We start from the raw sequence: 21,130 nt of genomic DNA, 5'->3' as shown, positions 1-21,130 counted from the left end.
TGAAGACACACATATTTTAATGATTTAAGGTAACTTCTAGTTAGATGATCTTGACACACTTACCTTGGAGTAAAATAGTGATGTAAATTCTCTTGGCAATACTCTACCTGCTCTTTAGAAAAATGTGAATAAATCAGTCATGTACTGGATAAAGTAGATCGCCTACAGCCATACAAAGAGTTATTTGTAGCCCTTGATTTGCTGTCATACATTTCTGAGAAGATAAGTGTTCTACCTTTGGAGTATCTCATCCACAAGCTGATGTTATTTATAGAAACAACAGAATCTATTGAAAATACAAATAGCTGTTACTTGAATGTCTCATTGTAGAAGACAATCTTTCTTCTATCAAGTTTATCTGCTCTTAAGATTAAAAATTTCTGGACTACCTTTGCCCACAAGGTCTACTTGATATGATACAGTAAAACCATGATTTATCATGAAACTCAAGATACGTTAGTTCAGTGGGGAGGTGTCTTCTAAGTCTGAACTTTCAGAGCTGAAAGAATTTCGGTTTGCTGTTTTTTAAAGAAGGTATTTATAGCCTATATGGCTGTAGGGACGAAAACCTGAGTGAATATTAAGCATGAAAAATCTACTAATTAGAAAACTGAAATGCAAAGCTGTTCTCCAGAACCAGATGTGGGCCGATGGCCAGATTTGACCAGAGGGAACAGGTTTCCCAGAGAAGTTGTGGATGTCACCTCCCTGGAAATGTTCAAGGTGAGGCTGGATGGGGCTTGCAGCAACCTAGTCTGGTGGAAGGTGTCCCTGCCCCTGGCAGGGGGGTTGGAACTAGACGGTCTTTAAGGTCTCTTCCAACCCAAGCCATTCTATGATCCTATGAATGTTTAGCACTGGTGGCACTGTTGATATTACACAGATATCACCTGTAGAAGCTCTTTCAAATTTAGGATGCTTATTATCAGTCCACATAAGATTGCACAGTAAGGCAGGCACAGGTATGACCGAGTATAAACATTAACGCCTCCATGGGTTTAAAGATAATCTTAAAGTGAAATGGTAGCCAAGGAGTAGTTGGGAACACCAGGTGAGTGTTTAGAGAAAACCACAAACTATTTTCTTGGCTATGAGTATTCCCTACGCTTAGTTCCAGCCACTACAGTGTTCTGCACAACCACATACAGAAAAGCAGAACTTGCATGGTGTCTATGGCAATTTCCTCTCAGAGAAGCAGGGATTTGCCAAATCACACAAACAGCTTAATAGTTTTACTTATTTTTATCTGTATTTGCTCTTAGCACATAATTAATTCTATTTTCAAAATGCATGTTAATTTTGAATAAGATTCCACATGCAGATTGTTAGGGAGGTATTCAGAGCATAATCATGCTCTTCCACACTGAAAAAAAAAGTCAGCTGTGGGATGAGGATTCATATTCTAACACTGAGCCCCAGCTGTGCCAGGAGCTAGAGATGCCAACCAAGAACTGAAGATAATTTTGTTGTGGAGAATGAGAGGAGACCTGGGGAAGGGAGGGAAGAAGAAAAGCCCAAAGAACTTATTCAATTATATGCAAATGCTGTAAACATGTAACTCCCTTGCCATCTAACAAAAAAAACCCCCAAAAAACCACAACAACCCACGCTTTTAAACATTTTCCTTTTTTTCCCTGATTAACAAGCTGTGAATATATACTAAAAGGATATATTAGAAAAAATAAAATTGAAAACCTAAAGAAGATCCATCATTTTTAATACTGAAACAAGGACAAGTAGATTATTAGCAAAGTGAATAGAATTTTGCTTTGATACTACAGGGGACTGCAGACATAACTCAGGTCCAGAGATCTGAGTACCTAGGTTTATCCTCTTGAACATCACACCTACAAAAAGTCAAGATTAAAATGTAAGTTATGTTGCTTAGGCAGGCAATAAGGTCATTAAACAGTGCTATTCCTATATGTAAGTTGATTTATTATCAAGATGATTTATTACAAACTTTAGCAGTGAGCAATCATAGAAGCTGAGACCAAGATAATAAAGCAAAATCCACTCAGAGGCTGAAAAAATTGTAATGATTTACATTTGCTTAAGAAGACATGGATACTGGCAATTTGAACTGACTGCTGTTCAAAAGTGGCAATGAAGGGTAAAATAAATCTCTTTTACTTATTAGGTAGTGCCAGCTACAGCAGACCTTTGAAAAATCCTTCCCTTACAGGTCTTTCAGCTTTTACCATTAAGAGATTGCTTGCATAAGGAAATGTGATCACCCTGAGCTGGAACAGTAGTAAGCAGTAGTAAGAAGATTCTTTAAAATATCCCCTAGATGTATTTTCAGAAGCCTGTAAATCTAACTTACATCTTTCCCCCATCTTTGGAAAGAGGTTGTTCTATTTACTGGCAAGAACTTGACAGGTCTGATTTAAATCATGAAATGCACATCAAGGCTGACATCACATCAATTCAGAGTCTACAGCATCCAGAATTACACGGAACACTCCTGGTATCTGAAACAGTAAAACCTTCATAGCTGACTCTCACCTTCATACAGAACATTATGAAAATCTGTCATCCAGGAAGATATTTAAGTTGGTGTTTTGGTATTTTTTAAGTAGAAACTGTGAAACTAATCTGTTCTCATTTTAAAATTGCTTAGCTAAAAAACTCGGAGGGAATGAAATCTTTTTCATAATAAAATTAGAATATAAACTAGTAATTATTATTTTATCTTTAACAGATAAATTAGCCACTATGAAATCAATGTAAATCACAGCAGCCTTTACATGGATAATTACACTTTTATTGATCCAATTAAACCCAGAGTATTTAAAAAACATATTCAAAAGGTTATTATTTACTCTGCAATCATTAGCTTGGCTTAGCATAGCACATATATAGCAGAAGTAAATGAAACATCAGTTAACTGCTTAGGAAGATGAAGAAAGCAATAATACATCCAATAAATTAACCTGCTGTTACATGTAAGTTCAGAAGTACTGCAGCTTGTTGAAGCTCCTTACTGGTGGGGAGCACTCGTCACAGGGAGACAACAGTGTCCTGCCAAACAACTGCAGGAGACCAAGGAAAAGACACCTGTACAAGCTCCACTGAAACAACTGGTACCTATGTGCATATCAGTACCCACATAAATCCTCTGTATCGTCAGTAAAATAACCCCCCTTAGAAGAATCCTGTGTACCATTTAACTGCATAAAAGAAGCCTTCTCTGATACTTAAATCTTGCCTTATGTTTGAGTTTGAAAGAATCACATACGTGCACACTTCAGGCCTGCCATCAACAGCACAGACTAACACACGGCAGCACTGTGTGCCACCTCCTGGAAGGCAGTGCAACACAAACACAGCAGAGAGGGAGGTCTATAAAAGTGTGTAGTATAACTACTGTTAATAATCCTGGAAAACACCCATCACTGAAATATTAGTCTTATTTTAGCATCAAAAATTAGAAGTAATTTTCTAGTTCAAATTACATCCATACAGTGTGTTTTTTTTAACATGTGGAAGAAAGCCAAACCACCCTCAGAGGTGAATGAAGGCAGGTGATGTGGAGAGAAACAGCACTACTTATCACTGACGGTACGCGATGGAAGTATTCAAAAGCACTTGCGATGGACAATAGAGGGGCCAGCTTCCTCATATTCATCTCTACTGATCCACATTTGCTGAAAAGTGGACAGAGATGCCAATATTGAACCCCCAATCCAGACAGAGTATTTACGTTCTGGTGGTGCAATCATCTAGAAGAGAAGTGCAATCTCTTGTAAATAAAGTGACAACCAGATAACACAGTAAACATCTCTTTGGATGGCGTAACTAAGTTAAAGTCTTTACATCATAGAAGTACAACTCCAGTGAAGTCAAGCACCTAAGAGGTAGGACAGCTGCCATATTTTGTCCTCCCCCTCAAGTCAATAGAGATGCTGTAACGTTACTATGAGCAGACAAATACGGCAGCCCATGAGATACCTGCAAATGGCCCGTAACACAGCTACCAAACCAACTATAAACATACCTGAAAGAAAATTAAAGTTTTGAAATATTAACCTAATGTGGTTGTAAATAAACACCACTGGGACAACACTGTATAGAACGGTCTGAACGTGTGTTTCTTTAATGATAAAGGAATACTTTTAGGTAAAAAAACCCCAAACCCATAATGTTGAGATAGACTAGCATTGTGTATCTAGCTATGCACTAGACGTAGAGCTAGAAGACCTCCTGCTGATTCACCCCTTAGCGACCGAATTGTTAAAATATACTGGATGTTCCCCTGCTTCTGCGTGCTCCTGTTTCCATTCCTGTCATGCCTGTTTAGTGTGTATGTCTGCTGCCTGATGAAAAGGGCCTCTCTAGTTCACTACACATTGTCTTGAAAGGGTCCTTTCAAGTAGCTAACAAGCTGCAGACTTTGTGTGCTGCTTGGATTTTGGATTTATTCTTTCACCCTTTTCATTAATGACTTTCACTCATAGCTAAGCCTCGAAGCCTATAGTATTTCCAGTGACTTGCCAAGTTGTTCATGCCCCCTTCAGTATTTATAGCTCCATCTTCTCTAAGCTCCTCCCTACCTCTCTTGTTGCTCTGTGGTGTCTTTCAAGTAGCCCTTTTCTCCCTCACAGCCCTATTTCACTGGGAATCCAACAGGACTCTCTTCCTTAACTGTTGTTTCACATTTTCTCAAAATAACCTCATCAACTCCCATGGCTTCAGCAACCATTTTTATTCCAGTACCTCTCAAATCACTCCTGTAATTCTGCTTTGGCTGATAGGAGGAAAAGAGGTATTAATTAAGCAGGCTGTACAAGGCTCTCCTAACATGGCAACATGGGATGCAAGACCTGGACATTCTCTTATGGACATTTTGATTTGTTTATAACATCCAACTTTCCAAAAAAGCTTCTTTTCTAAGTGTAGGTGTTCAAAATTACCTTAATCTTCATAGTACTTGGAGCCAAAGCTGTAATCTCTTTCTGCATACGATCACCAATCCCAGGATACATCGTGGTTCCTCCAGAGAGGACGTTATTAGCATAGAGATCCTTACGGATGTCGATATCGCATTTCATAATACTGTTGTAAGTGGTTTCATGGATACCTGCAGATTCCATCCCTGAGCAAAAGAAGTTTCAACATGTTATTTTTCTTTGTCCCCTTCTTTTCTTACTGTTAAAGCGAAAGGAAGGCTCACTAGTCCAAGTTGCCTCCCTTAAGAAAACTCCAGGAAAAAAAAAAAGCTAAGTGATGCTTAGGAGAGGAAGGACAAAGACGGGACATACTCCTCACCTTCTTTGTAATCTCAGCATAGTAATTATACAAGCAAAATACACTTGGGAGGAAGAAAGATCCCTATTATGATTTCATACTGGGTTTTATACTTCCTCAAGTAAAAAAAAAAAGTTAACATTATTCAAGGAAATATTTTAAATGAGGTAGTACTGCATTAGTTTGCCATTTTTATAACATTTTATGATGCTGTTAGCTAGAAATAGAAGCCCACTTGGCACTTCAGTGAGCTACCTTGCTTTTAAGGTGTTAGTTTAATTTGAATGCCAGTACAGTGAAGTTAACTTATGGTACCATCATTTGCTAAAGAAAAGGAACACACCAGATACAGTCCTGGGGACACAGTTTGAACTTTAACTACTAAACTTTTTGACTAGCTTACGACACACATTTTGAAAAAGATCTGTGATCCAGGAAATCCTGATTTCCATCACTTTGTTTCTGATACTGACCATTGCCGAGCACCACTTCTGACCCCTGATGCGCTGCTGACAGCCAAATTCCTCTATCCTGCTGATGTTCAAATACAGAACTTGGAACTATACTAATGCTTGAAGAGTTTCCTTTCTGCATACAAACATAGCTAGCTGTACCATTTAGTTTAATGGAAATTGTGCCAAACTGCCTGCAGCCATTTTGCTCAGTTCTCAAGTGTGGAATTTAAGTGGGAAGTGGGAAATTTGTGAGGGTAGCATGAGTTACCACATAAACTGTCAGCCACCCACTGAATAGAATAGAAATTGTAACACTACAGATAAAACTACCGGAAAATAATCTACAATTTGATTTTGTATGAATAAATTACAGATTAATAAAATAAAAAGATAAATGGAAGCAGTATTCAGATAAAAAAACCCTACATAATCAGCAGTGTGCAGCTATGTATCAGCCAGTCAAGATAAGAAGCATGATCTTCTGAGAGTACTCTAAACTGTCATCTTAGAAACTATACTGCATTTACAAGAGATTGAAACTATCTTAGAAATCAGATATTTCTAAACTGAGAGCATCTTTTTGTCCAGCAGTAGCAGCAGAGTCCATAGCTTCCAAACAACTGATTAAGTCAAGAGAAGCTGCACATTTCTAAGGTCATTTGAGAAAAAATACCTCAGCTCCTACAGCTGAATGTTGTCTATGCTTCCTAAAAAAATAATTTCATTCTCTGTCAAGTCTCTAGAAAGAAAGTCCTGTCCCACCTATGAAGGATGGCTGGAAGAGAGTTTCTGGGCATCGGAACCGTTCATTCCCAATGGTGATGACTTGTCCGTCAGGAAGCTCATAGCTCTTTTCAATAGAGGAGGAGGAAGCAGCAGTTGCCATTTCATTTTCAAAATCCAGTGCAACGTAACAAAGCTTCTCCTTGACGTCTCTCACAATCTCCCGTTCCGCTGCAGACAGCCAGCAAGATTTTAATTAACATACATAACGACAACCAGGACACAGATTTTCTCATGCATGTTTCCCTGAGTTCATGATGGCCATACAGTTCATCGGATTCTGACCTCCCTGTTGTCTCAGCCACATTCTGTTCCCTTTGCACTGCCCAATTACCTCATTACCAATGCATTACCTCATCAGCAAATAAAAGATATATCGTACTATGGAATACCATAAAGATTAATGTTTACACATATGATGTAAACCTTGAGGTTCATCCCTTACGAGCTACCAACTTTGTTCCTTTGTCTGTGGAACATGTATGATCAAACACAACAACCAGTTATATTTGTCAGTGACTCTGGATTTCCTAATAAGGTGGCATCCTCGTCCCTGATGCTCAACATATATGCTGAAAGCCAAAGTCAGGAGGATCCCACTAGCTGACATGAACCATTTTTCCTGGGCCAGCCTAGTGATAGGGATTTTGATGCATCTCGCCAGGTACATGCTCCCTGCATGATAAGACAACTAACAGAGCAAACATATGCAAAGTGCATCCAAAGCACAGCTCATTACCAGTGGTGACAAAAGAGTAGCCTCTCTCTGTCAGAATTTTCATGAGATAGTCAGTCAGGTCTCTGCCTGCCAGATCGAGTCTCATGATGGCATGAGGCAAGGCATAGCCCTCATAGATAGGCACATTGTGTGTGACACCATCCCCAGAATCCAAAACTATTCCTGGAACAGGAAAGAAAAGGAGAAGCTGGTCATTTCCCACTGATACAGGGCCTCCACACACTCCATACTCTTGACTGAAGCATGCAACAACAAAGATGTTCACATGACTATTGCTTCTGTCGTTTCTGTAACTAAAGAGATGTTCACGTGAGACAAAATCGTTAGCAGCAACTGCATTGGGGGGGGGACGAGATGGGACACAACATTCAGCAGTTTGATTGTACTGTTCTTGCTGAACAGATGCTAGCAATGATGATCTTACATGTATGCAGAGGCTTTCATTACAGCCAACCCCTAGCACTTTAGAAATATAAAATAACGTGCAAACTGTAAATAAAAATCTATCTATAAAACTAGAAGTTTGAATCTGCCATTAAAATAAACCATCCCACCAGGGAAAATATAACAGTGATTTGTCTGTGCATAGCCATGTCATTCCTGGATAGGAAATGAATACATGTTTTCCACTCAAGATGAATAAGGCATTTTTGATACCAAACATGCATACAAATAGTCACATTTTAAACATAAACCAAGTATTTATGATAATTATAATTTCTGTAAGCTAGCAATGTTTTTATACAAAATTATATTGTGGCATCAGGCTACAAAGACAGACGGTATTTTAATTTTTCTCAAAGTATATGAAGACTGAAGAGTTGCTAAGAAGTAATTTACCATCTTAATGCTTGATCAGACTCTAAATGGCAATAAGAGACCTCCATGCCAATTCTAATTAATGATCGCTTAACAGCAGACATCATTATCTGACTGAAATCTGAAAACTTTTAAGTGAAATATTTCATCCAGCTAGTGAAAGGGGTGTTTTTTTCCTACTGGGAATGGAGCTTAATGATAGAGGTAGGTCTAAAGGAAGAAGGAACTGCGAGTTTGGAGCAATCTAGTGAAGATACTGCCTCTTCTCTATGCTGTGCAATTAAGGGCAGTATCAAACTGTACAGCCTTTCCACTGTTCAGATAGTTGAGCTGTAGCCGCTTGAGTTTTTGAAGCACAAAGTCATAAATCTATACCCATAGCTGCCATGAAGTTGAAAAAACTGAAGAGGTACTTGAACCGCATGGTGGGAAGTATTCAGTCTCCATATGGCTATCAGTTCTTCTCAATACACAGCTGGTGCACCATAATCACCATCTCTCTGTGTGTGTGCATGTACCTCCACGAGAGAAGGACAGGTGGAAAATACCACTCCCAGAAAAGACTCACCAGTCGTTCTTCCAGATGCATACAGAGACAGCACTGCCTGAATTGCTACATACATTGCTGGCACATTGAATGTCTCAAACATAATCTAGAATGAAGAATTTGAAAACCTTTAGGATCTATGCTTTAAAAGTATCTAAAGAGACAGTTTTGTTTTGTTTTTTCACAGATACTGGTTCTTCTGGGAACAGCACATTACGCTTTCTTTAGAATTTCATTAAAAAAACCAACAAACTGAATTCAGTGGATATCTTTCCATTAACCTCAGATTAGGTCAGTTTTACTGATAATGTTAATTGAAGATGACACCTTGGGCCTGATGGCAGGACTCCAACAATGCCACAATCTAAGGGAGTGTGTGTATACATACACACACACAAATGTATAGAAGACACAGCTGAAAGAAGCCACGAGGAATAATCTGTCTATTCCCATCTCAAGGAAGAATTAGCCATTCCTGACACAGTAATAAATTTCTGTCTCAGAAATTCCTCTGCTGGAACATCCACAGATTCCTCCAGCAAACAAATCTAGTGATACACTCTACTTACTGTTACTCAGGTGTTTCTCGGTGTCTAGCTAAAACCTCACTTGGTCTAGTATAAACCCATCACATCTCATTCTTCCCCCCCCCCAGCAAATACAAAAGTTTATCTTTTTTTCTCTTTATGGTGACCTTAGGCATATTCTCTTGTCTCATCCCCCACCTCCTCTAGTCCTAAACAAGCTCCAGTTCTTTCCATCTCTTGTGTCAGATACACTGCAATTTTATCTGAGCAGATGGAACATTTGTTTCCAGCTGGACAACCCTATGCACTGTATCCTTTTTTAAGCCAATGCCACCTACACTGGGCAGTGCTACCCCATCACTAGTGGTGCTGCTGTAACCACGTTTCATAGAATCATTTAGGTTGGGAAAGACCTTAAAGAGCATCAAATCCAACCATAAACCTAACACTGCCGAGCCCACCACTACACCATGTCCCTCAGCTCTATGTCTACACATCTTTTAAATACCTCCATTGATAGTGATCAACAGTCACTGTTGTACCCATCAGAGCCACTGGCATCAGGGAGTTAAACTTAAACTTTGGATTTCATAAGCTAATACCTTTGCCAATGAAGTCTACTTTTAATAAAAAGTATGCTTTCAATTAAAGAATACATGAATTACCGATATTTCATAGTTAATTAATGTAATGAATTTAATGCAATCAGTAATAAACAACAGGCCTTTAAACAATCTCGAAAACAGGATTTACCATTACAGTGTAATGACAGAGAAACAGTCCCAGACACGTCTACTGTATGAACCACACTTCCTGGTTGTTATAAGCTAGGCTTTTCTTATGGTCTGTTGTTGTTTATTATCTCCCAGTTGTATTATCTCCTAGTAATGCATGCTGTCAAGCTCACTACTTAATTAGTTTATTTACACTGTTGCTAAATTGATGCATAATCTTCCTATTAAATATATGCCAAAAGTGGGCACAAAGGGAAGTACAGAGCCACATCTAATTTTCCCAGGTGATTTTATACCTATACTTGTATTTAAATCACACTTACTTCTGGTTACATCACTGGCTAAATTTATAATGTGGACTTCTGGCCAGAAGGCTGCTCTAAAATATGCAAACCTCAGAGGACAACTTTTGGTTCTGATCTGAGTTTGCTAAATCAGACCGAGTATGTCACAGGCAGAAACATCTAGCAAAGCATCATTTCAGTTTGAATGGCCAGAGGCAGGCCCACAAAAGGCATCACTGACCCAAAACTCATACAGAAGTGTGATTCAGCTGGTACATGACCAGTGTTGCAGGGCTCGCAAACCTCACTTTTAAATCTGTCAACGACCTGTAACTCCATCCAAAAAAATTACATGAATCCAAGGTCAACATTATCGACACACCAGAACTCGGCATCAGAAGCCACCTTCGCCTCCAGCTTCCCCACTTCCAGAATAAAGCACACATGCAGTCTAATGAACAAAGAAAATTACTTCAGGCTTTTGAGAGACTAGTTATGTACATGTCACAGCCACACACAACCACGGAACAGTGCAGGGCCATCCAGAAAACTGCTATGGCACGAGCAGCACAAACTCCGGCTCTCGCACCATGGCTTAGCCAGCACACTAACCCACACCAACCCCAAGGGGTTACCTCCCAAATTAAGGAAGATGACAACCCAGAACTATTTACATTTTTAGCTGCTTTCATGCAGAAATTATCTGTGGCACAGCACTCAGATGGTTACCTGAGTCATTTTTTCACGGTTGGCCTTCGGATTCAAGGGGGCCTCGGTCAGCAGGACCGGGTGTTCCTCCGGTGCAACCCGGAGTTCATTGTAGAAAGAATGATGCCAGATCTAAAAATGAAAACCGCTTTAGAAAAGTGTTCTGAAAATTGTTTCTTCTGTCCACAGACCTACACAGAAAGCTTTTCAAATACAGTCTGAGTAATTATAGATTTAACATTTTTTTACAGACATTAAAATAGACAGAAAGCACACAAGGGTGAATCTGCCAAATTCAACTCTACTTTAGAACCCAAACCATTTGGCTTCTACTGTATGTAACAGCAGAATATAACCTACACAATGGAGTCCTTCCAGTTAGATCCCCTAAGGAGAGCACAGATCGTCCTTTCTAAGCAGGGACACCAGGGAGTTCCCCCCCCAGTGCTGTGATGCAGAGGCTGAGCCAGGCACTGAACTGTTAGCCCTGGAAGGACTTCTCCACTTGCAGCTGCTTGGAGACCGACCCAGTTGCAAGCCATTGCCAAGATGGTATATAGAAATCCAATTATTTCACAGATGCGAAAGGCCCTCTATGACACAGATATTTCACCCAGTGAATCCTGAATCAAACTCTCATTCACTCAAATATCTTAGCCACAGTCTGTGAAGTACTGTAGCATGATTTTCATGTTGGAAGGTCCTACCCATATCAAACGATGCTGGCTTTGATTGTCTGAAGACTGGCTGTTAGGAACTGAAGGGCTGGTTTTTTTGTTGATGTCAGCTTGAAGGGAGACTGTTCAGTAACACGATGAACTATTTGTTATCTTCTCATTTAATTCTTTCCTGCCCTTATTTCCTTTTTCTCCCTGCCCCTCCCCCCCCCTCCTTTTAGCTCAGCTTTGCCTAAGCCAACAAGCTTATTTCTGAGCAAAAAACATCAGGATAGTTTTATGGGTAAGTTTATTTGATTAATATCCTAGAAACAAGTATTATTATGTTCCAAAATGAACTTTAGTGGAAAAAAAGATATTCCCTAAATTGGAAGTACCTACAAAGCCAACACCTGTCCAGAGCTGGAATTACTCATTAAGAAAATTATCAGCCCTAAAAAAAAAATGTGTGTGTGTCCTACCCCCACCCCCAAAAAAAAAAAAAAAATAAAAAAAAAAAATCAGATGTTTCCCAACTGGGGTTTGGGATGCTGGGCTATCTTCCATTTGAAGGTTTAGAATATAAAGAGAGAAAGAAGTTGAATAACACAGGAAGTAATCACGTAAAAGTTTAAGACAAAAATATAAATCAGATACAAGAGAATAACTGCCATTTCACACAGGAAAGCACTAAGGGAAGGAAACCTCCATGCTTGCATAATTAACAAAGTACTGGCACTTTCAGCAGTGAGAAACACACCTGAACTCACAAAGCTGGACTCTGCCCAAACCTCGGGCAGTTTCCAGGTTTTTCTTCCAAATTGGGCACGATCAGCCCTTGTACGGCCTATTAGATCTGACCTAATGATAACCATGTTAATGGATAATGTTTCCACAAGAAACAAAAAAGGTTCAGTGTTGGATTTTATAGGTCATGAGAATTAAATGTCAGCAGGAAGCACAATAGCAAACAGAAATGATTGAGGAAGGATTATTCCAAAACTTATATTAAATGTTTATGTAGTCACCAGAGCCAGAAAACGCTCCATCCCAATGCTTTCCCTCCCATACATCGTCAGCTCAGTTGCTGTGAATAGATTAACAGTGATGTACAATGCCCCGTATTATTTTCCAGCGGAAAACAGAGCAGTCCCAATTTGAATATTGTGAATTGAAGCACAGGAGAAGAAGAATGCTTCATTTCATTGCCTACATGTCCTCACCATCCATTCACACGACAGTCTGTGCATCCTGCAGCATCCTAGCTCTCGCTTTCTCCCACACACATGCACACTTGGCCTAATCTTTTGATGACCTCCCTCTTTTTGTAACATGGATGGTTGGGCACTGCACTATTATGCCTTTGTCCCTTTTCTGGCACGTTACCCAGTAATTCTCTTGTTTCTTCTGCATCATGATGCTACATCGTGATGCTTTTAGTAGTATGATTACCAAGCACCGGAGAGAAATCTGTGGTTCGGACCAAAATCATGCAATGGTTTAGAAATCTTGAAGGAGAAAAAAAAAAAAATATATATATATATGTACACATATATAAAAGATAATTTCATAGCATCAAAACTTTAGGAATATCATTTCAGAACTACTCAGCCATAACAGTGTGTGCGCATGCATGTGCATGTGTGCATGCATGTCTGTTACAAGTTGAGACACATGATTGAATCAGAGAAGCCTGTATATTAAAAAAACAAGCTTTTTTCCTTGCTTGAAATAATCACAAAGGTTAGTAGCACTGTTTCTTTCTTCTTCCTTACCACTGCCTTTTCCTTCATGCTTATTTTTTCTATTTAATGCTCATCACTCCTTCACTTGAAGGCAGCCTCCACTTTCTGTCCCGCTCTGCTCCTGGGCTCAGCAAGAAGCCTGAGCACCAGTCAGAGTTGGGGCATCTTTGCCAGCTACTGCATGTTGCAAGCCACCTGTCGGAAGGTAAGTGTGGGCTAGGGCCCCGCTTTCACAAGTCATTCCTTCATCCATTTAAGTGACAAACAGAGGAAAAGTTCAAACTACAAGAACCCACATAGTATCTGACCATTACCTGAATTACAGCACTGCCTGAAGCCCCCACCCCATTACACCCTGAAACCAACCGCTCTAACCATGAGTTTACACTACAGTAAAGCACGTGCCACCCTTTTTACCTTCTCTAATTCCTTTTCCTAACAAGACTGTAGACACGTCTGCTCTAGCATCTGGCATTACCCAGAGAAAGAACTGGTTATACATAGCCTGTTATACATACACAGGGGAATCTCCAGATGCAGAGACCAGTCGCTGAGGGAAGAATGTGAAATAGTGACCTCCCATTATTATTTTTTTTTCTCCCCTACAGGAAAATAATAATTTCTTGCTGAATGTAGACAGCAGGGATGTACAAGGTAAACTTTCTACTCCACAAAAACAAGCAAGGTGTCCTTCCCAGCAAGCAGTGCAATATCAAAATCCAAATACTGTGCTTCCATCTAGAGGAGTAGGTGGGCAATTTATTTCCCAATATGAACTGAGGAACTCCCATTGCTCCTGTATTAACTTTGGTCCATTTGTCTGGAACACCCTACACTTAGCAGTCTGGGTTTGTGAATATGACATAACAACTGACTTTAGGCATATGTATTGTAACTCTATATGCTACATCTCCGCAAGTGTGAGTATAGAACACCACCAGCCCTGTGTCTTCCTTGCAGTTGTATTTTCCACAGGAAAACATTACTAGAAGCCTTTGCTTGTGGTGTTTCCTTCCCATTCTGTTTCACCTGGAGACGGCAAGGGACCAAACTGCCATCCTGTCTCTAAAGAGGAGGTACAGTATTTCCACGTAGGAATTCAGGTGCTTCCGAGACCACAACATACGGGACATCAGAGAAACACAGGAGAACGAGAGTGCCCCTAGGACTCTTCCTGCCTTTCAAGCTTCTCCCGAGAGCACACCTCGTTGCCTGTGCCTGGTCTGGGACATCCTCAAGTGGGCATTTCACAAAGAGGTCATTGCACTGGCTGCATGCCAAGAAAGCCCTGCTTGATAGGGAATAAAGATGCCTTCTCAGCATTCAGACGTTAAAAGCTAACTGGAACTGGCAACAGAAAAACATGCTTCAGGAGAAAAAAAAAATAGCCCACTCTCAAAGAATTAGTATGAAGCCCCAGTATGTCTTTTCTTCTTTAATTAACATTAAGAATGTCATATGCAATACAACATGTGGGCATCACCCATCATCCTGTTCAGTTCAACCTCACATTTTTTGGTCCCAGCTTCAGTAATATATCTTTAATATTTCTCCGATTCACCTCTGATGAATCATCAGCTTGTATTTATTTTTTTTTTCCACTTTAGCTACTTTCTATCATTATCAAATGTTCTGCCTCAGGATGAGCTTCAAGACCAAAAAGAATATGTATAAATCATAAAATACTTCTATAACATACAGCCAAATCTGACAAGTAATAAGCATTTATTCTTTAAAAGAAAAGTAACTCTATAAGTACCAAGAGCTGATAAGCTCCTGCACTAGCATACTCTACTACCCCTTCACCTATAGGCAATTACAAAGTCTTCCAAGGATTTTCCCTTTGGTTTGCAAGAAAGTTAATGGCAAATTGTACATCTTGGATAAGAGGATGCCTTAACAAAATTACATTTAAAATAAACACCCACCTTTTCCATGTCATCCCAGTTAGTGATGATTCCATGCTCAATGGGATATTTCAGCGTCAGGATCCCTCTTTTACTTTGTGCTTCATCCCCTACATAGCTGTCTTTTTGACCCATTCCCACCATAACACCCTGCAAAGTACATTACTCTAGTATTAGTGCAGTATATCACACACATTAAAGACAGAATATCATTTTTAAGTTAAAACTTCATGTGAAATACTGTATACATTACTGCTGTTCCAGAACGTACCCCCAGAACAGGCAAGGAGCTAATATGTGCATTTATCAGTGACCACTTACTCTGTACTAAGTCCCCCTATAAACCCACTAGGAAGAGCAAGGCAGCTTCCAAACCAAAGGAAGGCATCTCAGCCAAGGCAGGCATCCGCAAACCCATGGCTCTCCACAAGGGATAGGTCCTTTGTCATTCCACAAAGGAATAAAGGTAAGGAATTATAGGTGAAAGAGATATCTAGATTTACTGTACAGATTTAGTTGCCTTTTCTGTTAGGCAGCTTCTCTATTGCCTTTAAACAGAGAGATTCCCCCTTTCTGGAGGTGAAATGGTGTTGAAAAATATACGCTTTGCAAAAAATCATTAATTTATGTAAAACAGAGACAGATTTTCTAAAAAAAACCTCTATTATTAAATAAGAGTCTACTAAAGTTTATCATGTTTGCATTGGGAAGCCTATCATGATAATATAACAATATATAAGGTAAAATATTATTCATCAACTAGCATAAAAATATTCAATTTTTCTCACAGATTCACTAATACAGTGGCTGAGCTGCTTAACTGCAAAATTACACACCAGAAGACAATGAACAATTTGAGAGGTTAAGGAACGGACATTTTCAACAACTGACACTCAACTTCAATTCATAGAGGTGTTCAAAATGCGTAGTATTTCATACCTGTCCACCCAGGTTTATTTAGCTCAGCAGAAGACCCCACAGAACTTCAGGGAAAGGTTTTTTTAACCCAGCAAATTCTGACTCGGATATGACTCAAATAAACAAATATCTGCATCTTCTGTTTGTAAAACAACTGTTAGAAAACAAGGTAAGCAGAAAAACACCTTTCCAAGGCCAAGAAAAGCCACATTTATCCTTTGCTAGAAACCTTTTTTTGAAGTTTATTGGGCCATACTGTTGCTTAATGGAACAAGAAAAGGAACTTAGCACTGTTACTCATTTGGTTTCTCATGTTAGCAATGTTCTGCTTTTTTTTTTCTTTGTATTGATACAGCAAGTATTAATTGATCCAACAAGTTGAATGGTTTTTTTCCCTATAAGACACTTTTGTATCATTAAAACACTTAGGTTCTTCTACAGTCAGTATTTTTTTCGCTGATGAACACTTTTTTCCAAAGGATGAAATTTACCTCATAGTAATAAAGACACGCAGCTCAATCCTCTAGTTCCTAACAAGCTAAACTCCTACAAAGGCCAATGAAGTTTTGCCTAAGTCTGCTGCTTTCTCATTGCCATGTCTAAAATCTAAAAAAAAAAAAATAAAAAAAAAAAGAAACCAAACCAAAAAACCAAACTCAACTCAAAACCAACCACCCAGACCAGACAGCACTTCCATGATGGTACCAACTGACCTGATGTCGAGGACGTCCAACAATGGATGGAAATACAGCTCTTGGGGCATCGTCTCCTGCAAACCCAGCTTTGCAAAGCCCAGAACCATTGTCACATACAAGGGCTGTGGTTTCATCGTCATCGCACATAGTGCCTCACAATTTTGGCTGCAAAACAGTAATTGGGGTGGGGTGGAGCAGATGGAAGGGAATAGGACGGATGTAACTCTTCATCATTTAGAGAGCAAACTGCTGTAACAATAATAATTTTGGAAAAGAATAAACCTAAACAGCAAAGTCTATGCTAATGCCTCGATCTTGCGAAGCATGTTAAGTATCCACATAAATTTCAGCTTGACTAGGTTCTGCTGAAGCAAATTAATCACGACATTCTGCCTTTGTTTCCAAAAGGGAAATATAGGGGGGTGGGGGCTGTCAGGAATTAGCTTCAAGGGCTCCTGTGATGTTCTGTTAATTGGCCTCATGACCATGGGACAAGTTCAGCTAAAGGATACACATTCAGCTGCACTTGGACTTAAGCAAGCGTCACCCCATGTCTTCCAAGGCTGAATTATCTTCTAAAAATTTCATTCATTAAAAATGAATTGATCATACGGACCCACCAGCTGTAACATTAGTAATTAGATGGTAAACAAGATTCACTGAACACTCACTACTTTGAAGATCACAGTTGCTCCCCAGCGGCATGTTTAAATTTGCCTTCTTCTTGAAGGGTCATCATCAATCTTAAACAAACAACTAAAAATAACTCGCACCAAAAGTTTCAGGGAAGCATTTGCTGTGTGGTTTTGAACGACAGCTCCTCCGTAATGTGAAGTGCTCACTACAGGGCCTATTCCATATTTGTAAGTGGTAAATACCTTATCGAAGTGGTTATTCTGGGACACAGAACAAGAGGCAGCTGGCCCAGGAACAACTCCACTTCAGCAGCTGGACAACACATTGGGCAAAGTCCTGAACTCATTGAAATTCATGGCAAAACTCCCACCAAGCGAGGGCCTGAATTTCACCAAGACTTCTATTTTGGATTCCTTGGTTATTTTTAGGACCGTACGATTGCCTCTTTAGGCAGTCGAGAACAGAAGGTTTTTATTTTTCCTTCTCTGGCAACTTCACTTGGTAAGGAAAGGTACTTCAGGAATGGGAAAGGAATGAAAACCACTTACTTGTCCAGCAAGGTTCTTGTTCCTAACAAAGCAAAAATGTATTAAGCATCATTTTTGCAATTAATGCAAACATGTACTTGACTCCTGATGGCATTCCAGTTCCACCAAAGCCCTACATGCGCAGGCAGGCCAGGAGCAGTGGCCACCAGCACTAGGGTCTGCCTTGCAACCAATTCATGCTGCCCTGTTTGTGGGGTTTAAAATTTCTCAGGCTCTTCCAAGAATGTCTGCAAGAATACCGAAGTCCCTGGAGATTTACAAACAGGAACAGTTTTAGAGTTTTTACTGCACAAAGTTCCTGCTGTTTAATCCTTTCCCATAGGCTTTACAAAGCAAGACTGTGGCATGGCTGATCCCAATGCTCACAGGGAAATGAAAGCTTAATTCAAAAATATGACTTACTTTAAAATAAGAAAAATAATTTTAATTCTTGTTGATGTGCTTATGACTGGAAGATTCTTTTTCACATAAGGAAGCAGAATAGTTCTATCATGTACATTTGTTAACAGCTTTAACACAGGAATGTTTAAGCATGAGTTCCAGTAGCTGGTATTTTTGAACATTTGTTCATGTTGCCATGAATTATTACTTTCTTCTAAAACCCTCAGGAAAAGGCTTTTCGAATGCAATAAGCCAAACATTTACCAGCAGCATCCAAGATTACAGAACTGTGCCCAGACTCTGACTCCATCAACGTAAAACATAAGGAAACAGTTCTTAGAAGTATCAGAAATGACATCAGATGAGATACTAGAATTTAGAGAGTTTTAAAGTACAGAAATGTTATAAAGCTCTGGGAGCTCAGCATCGCTCCTTGGCTATGAGGAAAGCTGGAGAGAACCAAGACGTTTAATCCTACATGGTGAGAAATAATACCCCTGTTCATTCATACACACAGCATTCTATACGTAGCTTTACATGTACAACTAAAGTCAGTACAGCCATACTCAGAGAAACCAAACTCAGAGAGGAACCCCAGCTGAGCTGTACAAGTTACACTTTGAAGTGCTGGCAGCAGTTGCTTACACTTTTACGCACTATTAATTAGATTCCTGCAAAGCCACCGACACTTACTAGTAAGTGTCAAATTGCTGAATTTGTTGATTCCCCAAACCCCCCCCCCCCCTTTTTTTTATTATTTTGCTTTGCTTCCATTGATTGAGTCATGTCATTGCTTTACAGCTGAATTTATAGGTTTAATAATCATTTTCACAAAGCAGCTATTTGGAAGTCTTTTCACCAGATAAAGCTCCTAAATAAATTTGCTAAGTTTGCTTTATTTTAATTTCTAGTTTCAACTGTTTCTAATTCCTAGTGCAAAATTTAATAAAATTAACAGAGAAATACTTTTTTGGTTTCTGCATAAGGCCCAACATGCAGACAGAAAACACTATGGAACTGTTCTTCCAGGGTTCAAATAGACTAAGAAGGTTTCCTTGCACTCTACTGATCCTTCCAGCAATGAGAAAGGTCTGCACATTTCCCTGCCACCATGCAGTCAAACCTGAATTACTTTCCACCAGGAGACCCTTTGGAATTCCTTCAAAGCCTGAGGCAAGCAGCATCCGAATCCAGGAAGAAGTGTGTATATCCCCACAAGATCTCCGATCAAGAGAAGCAACGCATTAAAATCATGAACTACAACATGAGAAAAAACCCTCAGGGCAATACTTACCAGGAAATGGTGATGATTTGTAAAAGCCTCTTTGTAAATACCATGATCTCACCTTCCATTACATTTATATCAGCTTCTGGAATGGAGTTCACAGAGTATCTACACATGTCAAGCCATTTATGGAAACTTTTTTTTCCAGTTTATGCTTATCACAGTGACAGCACAAAGGCCTGGATAAATTAGGGCAGAATTTCTAACGTCTCTGGATCCTCTCCCACTCACTAACTTGCTCTGCCTCACCAGAGGGTTGTTTTCTCCCCCCAAGACAAAAGTCCCTCACACTAGATGAGTAAGACTGGAAGGATTTGTAGGTCCACTGTTGTCATCTGAAAACATGTTGCTTCATTATAACACAATTAGCTAAGAATAGCTTGCTATCATTCTGTTAACACCCACCTTCAAGCTGGAAAGGGAGAAGCCTTAACATGTACAGTACTCAGGTTTCAACTGTACCTGGTGTTTGTTTGTGTGGCCCAAGGCTGAAAATAGCTGACTTATCTCAGCGCTTGGGTGACACCACGGCTGAAAACAGGGACTGAATCAGCAATCAGCCATTCCAAAGAGATGAGCCATTACCATTTTACACACACACACACAAAAAGACAATTCTATTGGAATATATTTGATTTATATAGAAATTCAGACCTTTACCAGACTAAGAAATAGGAAAGAACCATCAAAAGAAAGTTTACAGGATTTACCTACAGTGCTAACTACAGCTGGCAGTATGTCCTACTCCACATGACAAACACAAGCGATGCAGAACATCAGATACAATTTGGTAAATGTTACCTCTGCAAATGTAAATGCCAGCCAACCCCTCTTTCTTAACTGTCACACAACTGTGTGGCAGACCTCGCATACAAAAGTCCTTGGACCCTAAACAGATAATCCACTAACATCTCTTCAAAGTCAACCTCGTGTCTGCCCATCAGTAAAACCAACTGAATCCTTCTACTTCCATACTCATTATGTTTTTCTTTTCCCACACGATTTTTGGGGGTTTAGCCCAGCAAACAGGAAATCAAACAGCTACTCCTTTTTTGTGACTGTATGTCTACTCCTTTAGACTCCGCTTGACTGTATCCCCCCACTTCATACACATGTGAGTGGAAACGCAGCAAGAACAAACACCAACAATGATACAGGGCGTAAAAACAACCTTCCAGCTTCCACTGGTACAATCTTCACAAATAAACTATTTTTTGAATCAGCGAAACAGCTGTGCAGTTTCAGGGAACATTGTAACAAAACATAGATGTATTAACAGGTAACACGCATCTACCACGTGTCAGCAGAAACTGAATGCAAATCCTGCTTCTCCCAGCCTCTTAGTTAAAAATGCACCCTTTACGAATTTGTACCTCGAAGCCCAAACATGTGACCTATGTAAGGCTGTGTCTTTTTAAGATTGAATTTCATGTGCTGAGCAGCTCAGTAACATTTTGCCCCAAAGACAGGCAGTAACTAAACCCACCAAGACAAGAAGTGCAAGTGAATTAAA

General features: G+C 39.6%; 1 protein-coding gene across 3 annotated transcripts; it reads right to left on the bottom strand.

Moving 5' to 3' along the window:
- Positions 1-1,609: 1,609 nt before the first annotated feature.
- Positions 1,610-20,917, bottom strand: LOC102051901 (actin, alpha skeletal muscle B). 3 transcript variants are annotated; one of them, XM_055721595.1, is made up of 9 exons: positions 20,023-20,917; positions 16,786-16,932; positions 15,176-15,304; positions 10,868-10,978; positions 8,615-8,699; positions 7,228-7,389; positions 6,468-6,659; positions 4,917-5,098; positions 1,610-3,725 (listed from the first exon to the last, which is right to left on the bottom strand). In XM_055721595.1, exons 2-9 carry the CDS (start codon positions 16,912-16,914, stop codon positions 3,582-3,584), a joined length of 1,134 nt encoding a protein of 377 aa, XP_055577570.1. In that variant the 5' UTR covers positions 16,915-16,932; positions 20,023-20,917; the 3' UTR covers positions 1,610-3,581. The 3 variants fall into 3 exon arrangements, with proteins under 3 accessions (XP_055577570.1, XP_055577571.1, XP_027670954.1); XM_055721596.1 differs by having other exon boundaries at positions 20,080-20,917; XM_027815153.2 differs by having other exon boundaries at positions 16,786-20,917.
- Positions 20,918-21,130: the final 213 nt, after the last annotated feature.

The sequence above is a fragment of the Falco cherrug genome, chromosome 10, assembly GCF_023634085.1.
Source record: "Falco cherrug isolate bFalChe1 chromosome 10, bFalChe1.pri, whole genome shotgun sequence".
Lineage (NCBI taxonomy): Eukaryota > Metazoa > Chordata > Aves > Falconiformes > Falconidae > Falco > Falco cherrug.
This window is presented reverse-complemented; position numbering and strand designations above follow the sequence as displayed.